General features: G+C 37.4%; 1 protein-coding gene across 1 annotated transcript in view; it reads right to left on the reverse strand.

The window, feature by feature from the left end:
- LOC139722230 (sodium/bile acid cotransporter 7-B-like) overlaps nucleotides 1–11,026 on the reverse strand; it is a 64,718-nt gene extending 53,692 nt beyond the window's left edge. The window contains exon 1 of the mRNA XM_071633541.1: nucleotides 10,914–11,026. Within this exon, the coding sequence (XP_071489642.1) occupies nucleotides 10,914–11,013 (100 nt within the window). The 5' untranslated portion in view covers nucleotides 11,014–11,026. The remainder of the gene's footprint in view (nucleotides 1–10,913) is intronic.
- Between the last annotated feature and the right edge of the window lie 7,285 nt (nucleotides 11,027–18,311).

The following is an 18,311-nucleotide window of genomic DNA, read 5'->3' on the forward strand; positions in this document are numbered from 1 at the left end:
CAGGAAAATGATGTGCCATGACTGTAATCATAAACTTGTAGTTCCATGACTTATAATATGTTCCATTGACAAACACTCTGCCAACATTTGCTCCCAAAATATGACACCGACTGACAATTGCTTACAGACAATTGTTCCGCCAACATTTGCTCTAAAAGTAAAACACTTGCTCTGCCAAAAATTGCTCTGCTGACATTTTCTTCGAAGATACAGCAATTGCTCCCATGGCAGGTGCTTCGCTGACTTTGTTCCTAAAATACATTTGCTCCACCAACATTCTCTTCAAAGACACAGCATTCGGGTCCCTGGCAAGTGCTTCGCTGACTCTGCCAAAGATTAAATTCTCAATTGGATTCGCAAGTGCTTTTGATACAATGATGATTGCTTAACTTTGTGTGAAACTATAGTCTGGTGAAATCTAAATGGTATTCAGATAATATTTTGCATGATTTTGTTTCTTTCTTCATCGATGCTTCGAAAGAGATGAATTAGAGTACAGTCGAATCAGTAACCACTGCTTCATTCATGTGTTTCATTGCATTTTCGAATACTACAACCAATGAAACATTCAAATTAATCAATGGCTAATGACTTGACCATACCCAATTTCATCTCTGTCAAAGTACTGACTAAAGAAAGAAAAAAAAAATTGTTCAAAATGATTTCTGAATGATATCTTTGAATCTTCAGACTATCACAGTTTCACACTGAATTTATGAAAAGTGAACAGCATCATTTTAATAGCGCTTGAGAATTTAATCATCAGCAAAGTCGGTGGAGCACCTAGTGGTAAAGCCTATATGTTATATCTTTGAAGAAAATGTCAGCTGAGCAATTGTCGGCAGAGCAAATGTTGGGGTGCTCATTGTCAGTGCAGCAAATGTCGGTACAGCAAATGTTGGTGGAACAAAACAAGTCAGAGGAGCAAATGTTGGCAGAGCAAACGTAGCGGAATATTTGTCATGGAGCATTTGTCACAAGTTTCGAAACAATTGTCGGCAGAGCATATGTTGTGTCACCACTGAGTTAAGTGCAATCAACTCGTCCTCACCAGGCGTTTTACGCGTGGCGGGCGTGCCACGCGTAAATTGTGGCAGCCAATTTTGCGCCACGCGTAAATTGTGGCGACCAATTTTGCGCCACGCGTAATTTTCAGAGTTTTTGTTATTTTCCTTCCCCTTTTTGTAATTTTTCCCATTAAAAAAAATATCTTTTGCAGTTTCCTTCGAACGCATGCTCGACAGTTACATTGCTCGGCGCTCGCTTTAGCCGCAAGATCGTCGATCGTGTGCGATGTACCCGCATCGCACGCGGTCCATTACCTATTCCACTTTGCTTGCCAGCATACGCAGGTGCACAGTGAGCGCAGTATTATACCACGTTCACCGAGATTCCGGTGCAGAAATTTTACGGGCGCTTCTCTCCGATCACTGTGAGTTGCCACTGTTACTACACCATAGAGATATATACTAAGAACACCTCTATACTACACGTGTACGCGCGCAATCCCCGGAGCAGCAGATCGCAGATCGAGCCATGTGCGAGTGATCCAGCAACCAAAGCTGCCAATGTTTGGAAGCACTAACTACTGTAAAAGTGGTTTCTTTCGCGGTAGTTTTATTTTCGCGCTTTTCGCGCTTTGAGGTTGAACCGCGAATTTAACATCACACGAATATGTTTTGAACTCGTCGCTTGTTATCATTACCGACCGTGAATTTAAACACACGCGAAAAAGTCCGCACCGATGGAAACCGCGAAAGTTTCTGTATGCGAAAGAAACCACTTTTACAGCAGTAGTATTGTACTCAGCAGCTCTAAAATTCGTATTTTTTTTTTATTTCATACGTTTCGACCTCCTTTTTTTCGGATGTTGGCCTTTACTTTTGGAAATGAACAGCGGTATCAAACAATCGGCTCCGGAAGATGCTAAAATTAATGTCGGATGACCTCTTTGACGTTCAGAAATGAATAACAATAATATTCAACTCCGTACGATGATAAAACAAATGTCTGATGTTTGCTCTTATGTTCGAAAGTAGATAGCAATAAAATTCAGCTCCGGAAGATGCTAAAATGAATATCGAATGTTTGCTTTGACGTTCGGAAATGAATAACAATAATATTCAACTCCGTACGATGCTAAAATAAATGCCGGATGTTTGCTTTTACGTTCGAAAGTAAATAGCAATAACATTCAGCTCCGGAAGATGCTAAAATAAATGTCGAATGACCCCTTTGACGTTCGGAAATGAATAGCAATAATATTAAACTCCGTATGATGATTAAATAAATGTCGGATGTTTGCTTTCACATTCGAAAGTAAATAGCAATAACATTCGGATCAGGAAGATGCCAAAATAAATGTCAGCTGACTGCTTTTACGTTTGGAAGCGAATATCAGTAACATTTGGCTCTGTACGATGCTGAGATAATTGTCAGATGATTCATTTCACTTTCGGATGCGGGCAACAGTAACATACGATAATAAAATAAAATAATGACGGATGTTTGCTTTTAAATTTGGAAATGAATATAACGGAAATATTCTGCTCCGTACATGCTAAGATAAATAATAGATTGTTGCTTTTACATTTGGAAATGATTAACGGTATCAATTGGCTCAGTTAAACGCTAAAATAAATAACGGATGTTTCCTTTCACGTTCGGAACTGAATAAGGATAACATTCTGCTCTGTAAGAAGCTAAAATGAATGTCGGTTGTTTGCTTTTACATTTGAAAATGATTAACGGTATAACATTCGGCTCTGTAAGGTGATAAAATACTTGTAAATGTTGGATGATTGCTTTTACAATCAGAAATGAATAACGGTAACTTTCGGCTATTTACAATGCTAAAACAAATGTCGGATGTTTACATAATGTCTACAAAATAATGCCCCCACTTTCTCATTTCAAACGTAAGTTTTGACCACCTAAATAGGCATCAACTTTTATAACAATCTATAAACCTATGTTAAATCTTAGAACTCAGAATAAGCCATACGTTTTTATATATAGGCCTTTTTTTATTTTATTTGATTTTAAACATCATTTTCCCAAGTATTCCAGTTTCTTTTCCCATGATTGAAATCAGACTGTCTGCCATAACGATGATTGCTAAATGTCTCGCTGTGTGTGGATGTGCCGATGTGCGAAACACGTGCCATGTGCTCTTGCCTTGTTTGAGGCTACTTCAAGTTCAATGAATCGAATGCGCCGCAGCTGCGCTTTATGGCTTGATTGCAGTAAGTTTACATTCGATACGAAGAAATCGTCATGTCTTGTACGAGCAAAAACAAAACCAAACAAAAACAAGCAAGCAAACAAACAGACAAGACATCACAAAACAAGAAACAAACGAATGTTGATAGCCAAATCATCTCCGTATATAGTGGACCGTCACAGTTCATAGGTGAAATTCTTTCAAACTTTGAAAAGTAATACACAGTTTTAATGAGCCTGAAATTGTCGTGATTTTACTGTCTAATCGGGTAGTGGCTGCATATCACATACTCGTAGTGAATTTCTGTCTGCAATCGAGACGTGTCCTTTCATAATTATTGTCTTTCTGTGATTCAATAAATCGAGTGATTAATCAATTCCTTTCTATAGTTCAGGAACATCTAAAATAATCAGGTATACACTATTATCCCGGATTACTAGTATGATCGACTGTTCGATGCTTCTGTGGGCCAAAAGAAAGACTAAATTAATAGAATCATGATCCTTGTAATGATTCCTTTAATTCTACTCTCGAGCTAGTTCTTCGATCGATATTTCCAGGCTATTTACAATCTGTTTATTAACAGAATTCTAGTGCGCGCATTCTTTCGTCTGGCACCGGCGTCTAGCACCTGGTTTTGTGGAAATTTTTGCAAGGGGGGGGGGGGGGAGGATGTCGAGCGTCTTCGATCCGGTTAGATTTAACTTTTTGTTGTGAGGGAGACATGTACATAATTTTTATTTTCATCGTTCATTGGAGGGGAAATACAGCAAAAGAGGGAGACAAGAAATAAGACGAAGACGTATGCATGTTCTCCTAGATTGCGTGATCTTTGAAGTATACTATAATATGATGGAAAATAGACGAAAGAATAAAATGTGATGCAAACTTACACTTTATTACTTGATAAGTACTAACGATTATAAACGAAATCATAATTTCGGACTCTATAAATGCCACATTTTAGTGACATAAAGTGTTGATATAGTGTGATGTCACGGACTCTGCCATCAGTTCGTTCCACTCATACTTTCTTCTTTTAAATTATTTTCCTTTTTTTTTCTTTTCTCTTAAATTTCGCGATTCTTGAATGATAAAATAAAATAAACTCTAGATAAGTCACATTCTCAGCGACGCAAGAAAGCTTTGATAAAACGCAGCTTTCATATAGCGGGATGCCGGGCTTCTGTTTCTTGTTGCACCGGTATTTTCTTCTTATTCCATTTTTCTTCAAATCAGTGTAATCCTTGAAATAAAAAAAGAACTTAATATAGCGCAAAAGAAAGTATGAAAGCAATGCAAACCCTCACTTTATTAAGTGATAAGTATCCACAATATTGTCATAAAAGAATCGATAATTTGGGAGATATTTTTGAAGTCACATTTAGTGCGAGGCCGCTGACTCTGCGCTCAGTTCGTTCCACTAATACTTTCTTCTTTTAATCTTTTCTAGCTGTTATTTTTTCTTCGAAATTGCGCGACTCTTGACATAAAAAACACAAATGAAATTATATAAATGCGATTGAAATATATGCTTTAGTTACGTGATAAATATCAACAATCATGTCATGAAAGAAAAGAATTTCGGACACTTAAGTCACTTCACAGAGACGTTTAGTTAAACTAAATGCAGAGTTGAAAGAGCATGGATGCTGCTTCCTTACGACAGTTGCGCTATTTTTTTCTTCTTCATCATCTTCGTTTTCTTTCCACATTCTTCTAAATAGCGTGATTTTTTAAGAACAGAACAAAAAAAAATGAGACGAAAGGAAATAGTGCACAGATGCAAACCTTCCCTTTAGTTACATGATGAATAACAACAATTATGTCATTGTATGATGAAAGAAAACATAATTTCAGACACTGGAAGTCACATTTTCAGCACCGCAAAGTTAAGCTATAAACGCAGCTTTGATACCGCGATGCCGTTTTGTTATACTTGCATCAATATTTTCTTCTTTTTCTTTTCTTTTTCAAAACTTCTTCGTTTGCTCATTTTTTCTTCTTATAAATAGAGAAAGAAATGGACAAAAATAAAGGATGAAAGCGATGGAAACTTGCACTTTATTACGTGACAAGTATCAACAATATTGCATTAAAGGAAAGATAATTACTACGACTTTTAGTCACATTTTCAGCAACGCAAAGTTAACATAAACGCAGCTTTTATGGTGGGTTGACGCTTCGTTATAGTCTAGTAGCACCGATATTTTCTTCCTTTTCCTTTTTTTCTTCAAATCAGTGCAATCCTTGAAATAAAAAAGAAACGCAAAACAAAGTGTAAAAAAAAAATGATGCAAACCGATACTTTATTAAGTTATACACGTATCCACTATTGTTATAAAAGAAAAGATGATTTTGCAGACTATAAGTCACATTTTCAGCGACGCAGAGCCAAGCTAAACGCAGCGTTGCAGTGTGATACCGGTCCGTTAGAAAAATAAAAAGAAAGTATGACTGAAGTGATGTCTGAAATAAATGAATAAAAAAATCAATCATCTTACCGTTATTCAGAGTTCTAAGATTTAGCAAATAGCAAATAGGCTTATAGATTACTATAAAAGTTGATGCCTATTTAGGTGATCAAAACTTACGTTTGAAATGAGAAAGTGGGATCATTTGCAGACATTTGTAAACATCCGACATTTGTTTTAGCATTGTAAAGAGCCGAAAGTTACTGTTATTCATTTCTGATTGTTGAAGCAATCATCCAACATTTACTATAATATTTTAGCACCTGACGGAGCCGAATTATACCGTAAATGATTTTTAAATTTAAAAGCAAACAACCGACATTCATTTTAGCACTTTACGGAGCTTGATGAATGTTATCCTTATTCAATTCCGAACGTGAAAGCATGACATCCGTTATTTATTTTAGCACCTAACTGAGCCGATTGATACCGTTAATCATTTCCAAATGTAAAAGCAACAATCTGTTATTTATTTTAGCATCGTACGGAGCAGAATATTAACGTTATTCATTACCAAATTTAAGAGCAAACATCCGACATTATTTTATTATCGAATTGAGCCGAATGTTACTGCTGTCCACTTCCGAAAGTGAAATGAATCATCTGGAAATTATTTTAGCATCGTACGGAGCCGAATGTTATACTATTTTTCATTTTTGAACGTCAAGGCAGACATCAGATATTTACTTTATCATCAAACGCAGCTGAACATTACTGTTATTCATTTCGAAATTTAAAAGCAAACATCCGACAGTTATTTTAACATCTTATGGAGCAGAATATTACTGCTATTCACTTCCGAACGTAAAAGCACTCATCTGACATTTATTTTAGCTTCTTCCGTAGTTAAATTTTACTGTTATTTATACCTTCGAACGTCAAAACAAATTTCCGGCATTCATTTTATCATCGTACGGAGTTGAATACTTTTGTTATTCATTTCCGAACCTCAAAGCAAACATCAAACATTAAATTTACCACCGAACGCAATTAAATGTTACTGTTATTCGTTTCGAAATTTAAAAGCAAACATCCGACAGTTATCTTAGCATCGGAGCCGATTGTTATACCGCTGTTCATTTCCGAACGTAAAAGTACTCATCTGACATTTATTTTAGCATCTTCCGGAGCTGAAAGTTATTGTTATTTACTTTCGAACATAAAAGCAAACATCAGACATTTATTTCATCATCGTACGCAGTTGAATAGTATTGTTATTCATTTCCGAACGTCAAAGGGATCATTCGACATTTATTTTAGTATCTTCCGGAGCTAAATTTTATTGTTATTTACTTTCGAACGTAAAAACAAACTTCCAGCATTCATTTTATCATCGTACGGAGTTGAATACTATTGTTATTCATTTCCGAATGTCAAAGCAAACATCAAACATTAAATTTACCATCGAACGCAACTAAATGTTACTGTTATTCATTTCGAAATTTAAAAGCGAACATCCGACAGTTTATAGCATCATATGGAACAGATTGTTACCGCTGTTCATTTCCAAAAGCAAAGGCAAACATCCGACATATATTTTATTATCGTACGAAGCCGAATGTTACTGCTGTCCTCTTCCGAAAGTGAAATGAATCGCCTGTAAATTATTTTAGCATCGTACGGAGCCGAATGTTATACTATTTTTGATTTTTGAACGTCAGGGCAGACATCAGATATTTACTTTATCATCAAACGCAGCTGAACGTTACTGTTATTCATTTCGAAATTTAAAAGCAAACATCCGACAGTTGTTTTAGCATCGTATGGAGCAGAATATTACTGCTATTCACTTCCGAACGTAAAAGAACTCATCTGACATTATTTTATTTTAAATAGCATCTTCCGGAGCTAAAAGTTATTGTTATTTACTTTCGAACGTAAGAGCAAACATCAGACATTCATTTCATCATCGTACGGAGTTGAATAGTATTGTTATTCATTTCCGAACGTCAAAGGGATCATTCGACATTTATTTTAGTATCTTCCGGAGCTAAATTTTATTGTTCTTTACTTTCGAACGTAAAACAAACTTCCGGCATTCATTTTATCATCGGACGGAGTTGAATACTATTGTTATTCATTTCTGAATGTCAAAGCAAACATCAAACATTAAATTTACCATCGAACGCAACTAAATGGTACTGTTCTTCATTTCGAAATTTAAAAACAAACATCCGACAGTTATCTTGGCATCGTATGGAGCCGATTGTTACCGCTGTTCATTTCCAAAAGCAAAGGCAAACATCCGACTTTTTGGTGACCCCGGGCCACCGTTAGTGTCGAGCCCTGCATATATAAGATCTGTTACAAACGGAGGGATGATTTCGGACACTTTTAGTACCATTTTTTTTAGCTACGAAGCTGTAACGTTATAACGCAGAGTCGACAGTGCGATATCGCACCAATTTTGTCCCTTTCTCTCTCTCTCTCTCTTTTTGTTTTGTTTTGTTTTTGCATGCTTCTCGCGCACGCGCATGTCGGTGTGTAAGCGCCGTTTCTTCCCTCGACGACCCGACCACGTGTTCAGTTTGAGCCACCACGCGTAAATATTTCAAACTACCTGACGGCACTTTTCCGCCACGCGTACTTCATTTTCTGGCGAGGACGCTGAGTGCAATAGTCTATGGGAGCTCTTCCATACAAGTATGAACAGTTTAGTTCTGCCATACAGGTGTTTCTTAATTCTTTCCACCTCTCTGGCTGAAAAGACTTCTCCCCTTTTTTCCTACAAAACCTTTGCCCTCTTGCTTGTGTATGGTTTGAGAGAACAGGGACTAAAAGTAGTATCAATGGTTCCGTTAAAGAGTTAAACTCAACTGTTTTGATCCAATATGACGCCTTACATACCAATCTGTTTAAGGAGTAATTTACATTATAAACATTACTGAAAGTTGACAAGATTATGAAAGATTAAGATTTAGATTTGCACATGATTCAGTGTCAGAACTACAATTTAACTAAGCTCAAGATTCATATTGTTGACATGTTGACTGAATATTTCACACAGTTGCTTCACAGGACTGCATTGAAATATTGAACCTATCATTAGGCAAATGCTGCCCATATTTGAAGCACACCATACATACACAGTAAACATTACGTAAAGTTATTGTCATAGTTCTATGAACAGTAATGTGACTATCATCAACAGAAAGCTACTTATTCATCATCATCTGGTAATTTGTTAGCAGAACTTTGCGCACAATTCTCGCTAAGATGGTGTCTTACACTTTTTGAGGGAGTATTCCTTCAAGGTTCAAGAATTCAAAATGACTCATTAGAGTGCTGCAAAGGTGTTACTGTCACACCTGCATTGTGCTGGTGACATTTCATCTGCATTTGGGTAGATTTGAACCAACTTGGTACTCCCGTAGATCGTTAAACTAAATTTACACTTCAGAACAAGTGTTACACTAGGTACATTATGATTAGGTAATACACTTGAGTGACCCGCACCTCGTCTCAGCTAATGTTTATGCATGTTTAAATCACACTACGTCACTGGAAAATTCTATGAAATCCCACTCACATAAAGGAAAAATGCTGAGATTCAAAGATCCCAATGGAACTACAAGTTTACTGATCGATACCGGAAATTTGCGGCTATCGTCGTCAAACACGAACGATGTGGAATAGATGTGCGCTAAGGAAGGGGCCTGCACCTCGCCACCCCGCGCTCCCATAGACAAAGCACGTAAAAGATGTGTGCAGGTGACCGTGATGATACTGATAAGACGTATTCCCTATATTAGCCCGACCAGACACCGTGCTAAGCACGGCGTCAGACAAGCTCCGATACAACAGTTGATGTTGAAAATGTCTGCATTCTCATTATAAATTTCATGAATTGCTCATGTGAAATGAAATGCTTGGACTATAAGCATGGTATATTAGTCCATAATAAGCCCTCATGCAACGTAAACTGAGCAAAAATTGTCATTTCAAACCAGAAAGCTGACCATCGCAGCAACAGGGCTGTGTATAGTTATCCTTATATAAATGCAAGATTTTCAAGTAAAATTTGTTTGGTTTTCACCCCCGTTTGCTTGGTTGTGGTAACCCTGCTAAGTTTCAAGCATACTGAACACAGTCCCGAGCATAAAGCGCTTGTAGCAATTTTACGCAGGGTGACGATATTAGGGCCTCTGACAAGGTGCTGGCACCTCACCAGAACTGCAATATTTGTATATCTCAAATAATACATACAAAATTATGTCTACAAGAATGTATGTTAAATATATCAAACTACTTTTATCTCAATGTTGATTTTGTTCAATACATCATAAAATTTCACAAAATCCCCCCAAATTATCACCTTGATACCCCACCAGAATCCGGACACGCGTTCAATGTTAATGTGCGTACAAGGCCGCTGAAAGATGTGCCGCTGCGCACCATACCTTATTGGTGCAAGGTTGCATCGGGGACGTTGCAGCGCCCGTTGGTGTCCGAATTCTGGCGAGTCGGCACTTGCATTCAACCCCTGTACATTTAGTCACTGCATCAGCACGTACAGAAATTTTGTTTTTCTTTTGTGTTTTTGAGGATACCATCACACTCTGAGCCTGCGATAAGCAAAAAATCTCGCAACAAAACTGCGTATTTCTCAATTTCTAGCACTTTTTTTGCAACCCCGATTCTTAACATGGGACTTCATAGACCCATCTTTGCGCACACTTGGAAAAGTTGCGCCGATTCTGCATTTTTGATGGCAAAATTCAGGATTTTCGTATGGATTTTTGGAGTGGAGGTGACTATTTTTAAAGGCAGTTTCCTGTTGTGAACGAATGTGAAAATATGTGAAATGACGTGATGTGCGTGTGTTGTGACAGTAGAATTTGCTGGCTTGCGATATGTGACAAGTGTCCGCGCATTCTGGAGGCTGGTCGAAAACTGGGGGCTTTACCCTTTAGCCTTTAAATTTACTAGTCTAGACTCTAATTCAAATTAATTTATATTATCTAAACACACCTTCACAGAGGCAGGGTTCGCTTTATAATATTGCTACTGCTACTTTATTTACTAGTCTCCAAAACTAAGTCATGGAGGTGTGGGTACTTCCTGGTACGGATCCTCTGATAAATATAACCATCATTTTCCACTGGCCTGGGGACGACTCATGACCATGTCAATATTACAATAATGATGTCGAGTTACACTCACCAGCTCACTTCACATGCTAATGCTATGTTCTACCTTTTGTACCGGAAACTTACCACCTTTGGCACCAATTGAAGGTTCTGCCCTGGCAGCAAGGATTACAACGATGATACCTATCAAAAACCAATTCTCTTTTATCCTTTCAAACAACCCCATTCTTGCTTGAGTGACACGACAGATCTAGAAGCCAGCCAGTTCAGTGAGTTCACCTGTACATCAGGATGTGGTTTCCGTATTTCTTAACTCGGCTTCATTCAGTTGTTGAGGCGGCACATCTCATACACAAATCCACGTTGCAGGTGTAAACATTGCCATCGCACGATGAGAATGCATGCGATCAAGTGAAAAATAGTTCTTAAATACAACTCTAGTTAACAAATGCGATTCAGCTTATTTACTTCAAGACTACCTCAATAGGGAATTCTATATTTTTATTATTAGATGCACTTCACATCAAATGAAATTTAGGCCTAAAAAGTGTAAAGGCGGATTAATAATAACAACTTCTCAAAGTAAACAAGCAAAATGGCAGCGTCTATGAAGAAACAACCCGCAGTAATTTACCTTCCAGTTACCTGCCAGATATGTCTAGGAAAGGTAAGAATTATCATTAAGTAAATATGAGGTAATTTCATTGTGTTCTTTTATATATCCCTCTTTTTTAGTTCGGCAGTAATGAGGAAAAATCAATACACAACTATGTTTGCATTGTGTATGTCTTCACTGTAGTCCCACATATTCAGTAATAGTGAGTTAACAATGCACAGCAGTAAATATTACAGACTGAAGAATCAAGCTCACCCATAGAGTCTACATCTGTACATGCGCTCCCTCAAGCACCACATTCCGTAAGTCTTCTCAAATGCTATGTATGTGTTCATCAGTTCGACATTGTAGTGAATACAGCAATGTGAACATGCGGCGTTAATGCAAGAAGAAAGTAGACCTACAAGCATTCATTCCAAGAGCTGTCACAGATGGGAACTCACTATACCTGGGTACGATACCACCAAGCGACAGTCATTTGAGTCACTGACTCTGCACTGCGCACTGACATCACAATCAACGGGGGGTGTTTCAAGAAGAATTTAAGTCGAACTTAAAATTTAGAATTGACTAAGAATTATGTTATGCTGTGTGTGTCTTCAATGTTGCTCAAACTGTGTAATGAAAATGAAGATTTTGGAGACTTTTTTATGTAGCCATATTGATAATACAAGATAAATATATTAAACAGTGGAATTATTCTGTTAACATTAATGATAATTTGAAGTGGGAGGTGATTAGGCTAATGAAATTGAACAGGGAAATTGAACATGGGAAACCAGTGGCATACCATAATTTTTAGTCAATCTTTAATTCGACTTCTTGAAACACCCCCAATGATTCTTTCAAAACAGCAACCCTCCACTACAATTGTACATGTACATCCAAGAGCAAAGCAACTAGCTTCTAAGCTTCTCTCTCTGTGCTGCCAACATTAGCGCACCCCCTGTCCAAATGGACTCTGCATAGGGGTGTTGGACAGTACCAGAGCAAAGAAAAAAAAGCTCAGAAAAGAAGCTAGGTAGACACAATTTCTGATTTAGATACCGGGTATGTGGCATAGAGTAAGAACCCCAATTTTCGGCCGGCCTCCAATATCCGGACACTTACCACTTATCACAAGGCAGCAAAGTCGACTGTCACAGCACAAGCATATCACATCGTTTCACACACTAGCACACTCGTTCACCACGCGAAAATGCCTGAGTCACCTCCAAAAATCCATCTAAAATCCCAAATTTTGCCATTAAAATCGCGGAATCGCCGCGACTTTTCTAAAGCGCGCGCAAATTAGGGCCCGTGTAAAGAATCGGGGTCGCCGAAAAAGCGCTAAAAATTGAAAAATTACGCCGTTCTGTTGCGAGATTTTTCGCTTATCGCAAGCTCAGAGTGTGATGGTATCCTCGAAAACACAAAAGAAAAACAAAATCTCCGTACGTGCCGATGCAGTGAATAAATGTACAGGGGCTGAATGCAAGTGCAGAGTCCCCAAAATTCGGACACGAACGGGCGCCGCAACATCCCCAATGCGACCTTGCGTCAAGAAGGTATGGCGCGCGCGGATTTTTCAGCGACCTTGTATGCGTACTGACATTGCACGCGTGTCCGGATTTTGGAGACGTTGTCCGAATTTTGGGGAATTGACAAGGTGATAATATTTGGTGATTTTGTTAAATTTTATGATCGGTTTTAGAAAATCAATATTAAGAAAAATTAGTTTGATATATGTAACAAACATTATTATAAATTTCATTTTGTGGAAAATTATTTGAGTTGAATAAATATTGCAAAAAAGCTTAAGTGTCCGAAAATTGGGGCTTTTACTCTATACAATAATTTGATATCTTGGTTGTATCCTTGCTTCACAAAAGAGATGATGATACTCATGATGAGAAATGTGCAACTGGCTATCCTGTGATAGCATTCCTGTGAAATAAGTAAATGATAATGATAATCATAATTAGTAGTACTAGTAGTAATAGTAGTATCATTATTAGCATTATGTTTGTATTATCATTATCATTGTCATCATCATTATGATTATTATTATTAATTGGCTTTGCAAGATATTGCCAAGTTAGCAACCTGACCACATAGAAAAAGTCCTCAAAGCTCTTTGTTAGACATTGAGTACCTTCAGAAGGCCATGCATATACTGTACAATATAAACTTTTTTTAACAGGTTTAGAAATAGATTCTATCTCTTGTCAATGAAGTTCTGATCATAAAAAAAAAAAAAAAAATGGAAACACATTCTTTAATCATGTTTCTCAGTCACATTATCAATCTTGCAGGCCTCGAAATAGGATTTTGGAGGGGCAAGGCCATTTAGAAAAGGGCACTTTTTCCAAGAGGCCAGGGCACTTGGGTCAGTCAGAGGGGCACCAAGGCCACATTCGAAAGGGCATGTTGGGTGTTAATAAAATATGTGATGTGAATGCCCCATAGAGCTGTATGCTATCGACCGTGCTGCTACACTCCAGCAGCGCACGCACGCATAAGATCTCTCCGCAGCAGACGACGTTAGGCAGTAGGCCATACGCAATACGATGTAGGTTCTGTAATACAGTACGTTCTCAACGCACACGCCGCGCTCGCTTTGGAGCACTTCCGGCGCCATTTTGCTTTGAGCATATGCGGCACGGGTTGCGGGCGGGCATGAATGCAGAGCGAGAGAGATGGCAATGCTCGCAGCCGTCCGACAGGCCTGGCATTTTTCAGCATGGCTTGCGACCACTTGCTCCAGCCCGCCGCTGCCTAGCGCCTAGCAAGTAACTCTATGGCTGCTGCGCAGCGCTGTGGGGGCAGTCGGGCAGGACAGTAAAAGCCGGTCGGGTGTAGACACATGTACGTACACATCGTCTCGTATCTCGGAAAGATACTTTGAGTTTGAATCAGATATATTGGGACGCAAGTGAACTGAAGGTATGATATTTGAATAGACTTTGAGAAAGGGCATATTATACGTCATAAATGATAACTTTCATTCTAAAAGGGCACCACTGCCACAAGAAAAAGGGCACATGGCCGTCAGTGGCCGTCGGTTAATTCGAGGCCTGATCTTGTTCCTGGCAATAATCTTGCTGGGAAATATTTTGTGGAATTCTGCTCGATTCCAGGTGCACACTGTTGTCTGAATTGTTTGACCTCATAAATACATTATGAATGGCCAGGCTTAGAATGATCTTGTATTCACTTTTGTTACAAACTGGGTGTTTAACAGGGTGGTGAACCTTACATTGTACATTTAACTGGACCCCATGGAAGACCAGATTTTGCAGCTGAATATGGGCTATCCAGCCATCTTATCCGATGGAAATTGAACAAACTGCTTGCTCTGTTTAAGCAGCGGAATTGAAGAAATTCAGTACAAATATATCTTGACATTTCAGTGGCATGTAGCCATTGTGGGAAATAAATCAAGGGAAAAATTCAAGCACTGTTTTGTAGTTGATCAAACAGTGCATTAATGACTAGATTCTTATCTAGATTGTATACTTATACTTATCTGGATCTATTTTGCAAATAATACAATTAAACCATCCCTGGTCATTGTCTTTTAAACTGTAACAGGCACATTGTACAATGTATGATATAAAGCCAGTTACACTGTATGAATCCAAAGGTAATCATATAAAACTCTCTTAGTCAGATGGGTGTTTTGCTGATAGTCCTTGATAAAGTTCTTTTGTATAATGTTCTACCCCACATAGCTTCTTCTTCTTTTTTTGAGCTAAAGCAAAATCAGGGATGTGAGAGTTCAGAGTTTAATCTGATTTCAGACATTTTGTTTCTCTGCCCAAAACCCACTTTTCAGCCTCTTTTGAAGACTTTCAAATGCATTGAAATGTTCACTGTGTAATGCACCTCAGACTAATCTTTTCATAAGTTTACCCTGCAAAATGCCTGAGGGATGGCTATGATATTATACAAGTACAGTGTACACATGTTAGAGGTGCATGAGTATTTACTGATTATCAAAATGTTTAGAAACCTACAGAGTGATTAATTCTTTTAATGATGTGCATGAATAAACTAATCATTACTTCAGAAATACTTTGTATAAATTGTGGAGAAGTATTTCATCAAAAAACACCCAACAATAACAACAATATACAACTTGTATACAACAGTAAGTACTGTAAGTCAAGAACAGGTTGCCTAACCTAATGGGTAGATTGCAGAATGTTCAAGGATGTCAATCATATCTTTGCTTTTTGACAACAGATATCTAAAAATCAAAACATTGTCTCTATGATATGGAATGATCATTGCAAGTCATTGTGTATTTTTTGTAGTGAAACTTAATAGTTGTATAATGCATACAACATATGATTTCTCCATGGGATGATTTTTTCTGTTCATGTTGGCTGGTCACTCGACAACTTCTATTGTCAGAGCTGTGAGTTTTCTGAAAGTCACTTTTTTTCACTGTCAATGTGAATTACATTGTATCTTTCTAATGATGGTCTGAAAAGCTTACTTTGAATGAAAATTCACATCTGATTTTATTTTTGGTGCGATGGGAGCATTAAAGGTCATCTTGTAACATGAAAATGATTCAAAGTGGAGATAACAATGTGTGAAAAAATATAGAATGAGTTATAGATCTATATGTCGTAAAAAAGTAAAACCCGGTCAGCAAAATCTTAATCACTCATTGGTCTAGTTTGTAATCATTTTGGTTGCCTAATGGGGCATTGATGCTTGTGTTTAGTATACCATACATGTAAGTATTGTACAGCTTTATGATGGGGCAAAAACACTGATTCTTTTTATGCAAAGGGATTCATTGCAGTGCTTGTGTCACAGTCACTTAAAATAACATGTCATTCCATGTCCAGAAGATAAGTAAGGATAAGTAAGGATTTTTACAGAACAATGAGAAACAATGAGCAAATACAATATTACTATGATAAACAACACTCTTATGGAAATAAGTGAGACTTTAAAGTCCATTTCTACTCACATTACATGCACAACATTTTATGTTTAATTCAATGAAACTGCTGTATAGAGCTGCCATGTGTCCCTGATTCTGCATGAGCCTTTCAGAAAACAACAATAATTCATGCATACATGTCTGTATGTGAAAAAAAAAAAATTCTATGATTGAGGTATCAGGTTTGCCTACTGAGGTACGAGTGTACATGTACAATGTACATTAATGCACTAGGTATCTCCTAGACTTTTTTTTTCACTTTCCCTGATTTTGATGGGTTACTTTGGCAGCCATGGTACATGTACTGTTCTATATGTTTGATTTCCTAAATATAATCTAGTGAATCAACTTGTACATGAAGTAAAGTTTCTCTTTGTTATAAATATAAGTTTCATGACCTCAAATACAAGTTTTTAAAAAATCATTTATATGTTTGATAAGCAGGCAATGGTTTTAAGTCTTGTGACTGCATTGTCAAGTGTATCCTGCATTTGCATCACAGTTTCCAATTAATGTTTCATAGTTTTTGGAGCGTGATCATGAAAAACATATGAACACATAATAAGTACACATATATACACTGTATAATACTTTGTTAATTTTTGAAACATCATATACGCCTGTGCCTGTGTACACGCACACAAAATGTATATGCACTATAAAGTACATGAGCTTACCTGTAGGTAGTTGATATAATTGTAGAATCCAAATGTTGTGAAGGAAATAAAGATGGTGATTGTTTTCACACCTATTGAACATTTTCAGAGAATGACATGAATCTTCATTATGAAATGATGAAATTATTTCATTATGAAATGATTTCATTGAACCTGTGCGTTAGCATCCATTTGATCCCCTGAAAATCTGCTGACTTAAAATTCATATAACTTTTCAGTCTTGTTGAAAAATGCAACATTCAAACCAAACTCATGGTATTAATAATTGGTAATCAAGTCTGTGAACATAAGGGATATATTGATTCCCAGTGTAAATGTGACCTGACTCCTGATTCCTGAATTGGGCATCCCATAATTAAAGTTACTTTAATTTGCTCTCGTTTGCCACAGGTCAGGCAGCCAGTGATCTGCAGCAACCAACATGTGTTCTGCAACTCCTGCCTCGAGGAGTGGCTACGACACCGGTCAGTCTGTCCAACGTGTCTCATACCCATCACACCAGACAACCCCTTCAAGCAGATCTTAGGTAAGATATCTGTTCCTGGACAATATGTCAGTGGTCATCCTTCATGGATTACATTTGAATCAGTAAAGTACTTAGTAGTCCTGTTCATTTCAGGCCTGAACACTTAATACAGGAATGAAAATTGTAATATAATTTACGCTGCACACATCATATATTTAGCAAGTCTAATTTTTTGTGAGTCAAGACTTCCCGACAGTTTTGCAAGTGGGTAAATTCATAAATTGTGGAGTACAGTTTTTGCGCCTTGTCTGTATACTGTGTGCCAGTACAATGTACATGTTGTACGTATGCACGTCACATTCATAATGATAATAATGATTGCAAATTTATATTGCACAGTCATTTCAGAGTCAGAGTTGATATTTTTTCGTGTTGTTAAATTGGCAAATAGCACCCAAGTCGCAAAATTAATGAAAATGAAAACCCAGCAAAATACTCTGTATATGTTGTATACAGTACTATATGCTGTAACTACTCAACAAGGAAAACATGACACAAAAAGGTCTGCCTGTAGTCATCTGAAGCGCACCATGCTCTTCTATCCCAGTGCTAAAAAGAGTTTTCATGAAAATAACATGTGCATTGAATATCTTCTAGAATGTAAAAGTAACATAATAATTAATTTAATTATTAAACATACAGTGTAAAAGTAAATCAGAACTACTTCTCCTTGTACATTGTATCTGTCTACAAAGTGTACAACAGTAGCTTTAGGTAAAGAAACTCATTTACTATTGATGCTAAAATATCACACTTCATTTGA

Source organism: Diadema antillarum, unplaced genomic scaffold (assembly GCF_040938485.1).
Source record: "Diadema antillarum isolate AM-2024a unplaced genomic scaffold, OU_Dant_1.0 scf00000162, whole genome shotgun sequence".
Taxonomy (NCBI): domain Eukaryota; kingdom Metazoa; phylum Echinodermata; class Echinoidea; order Diadematoida; family Diadematidae; genus Diadema; species Diadema antillarum.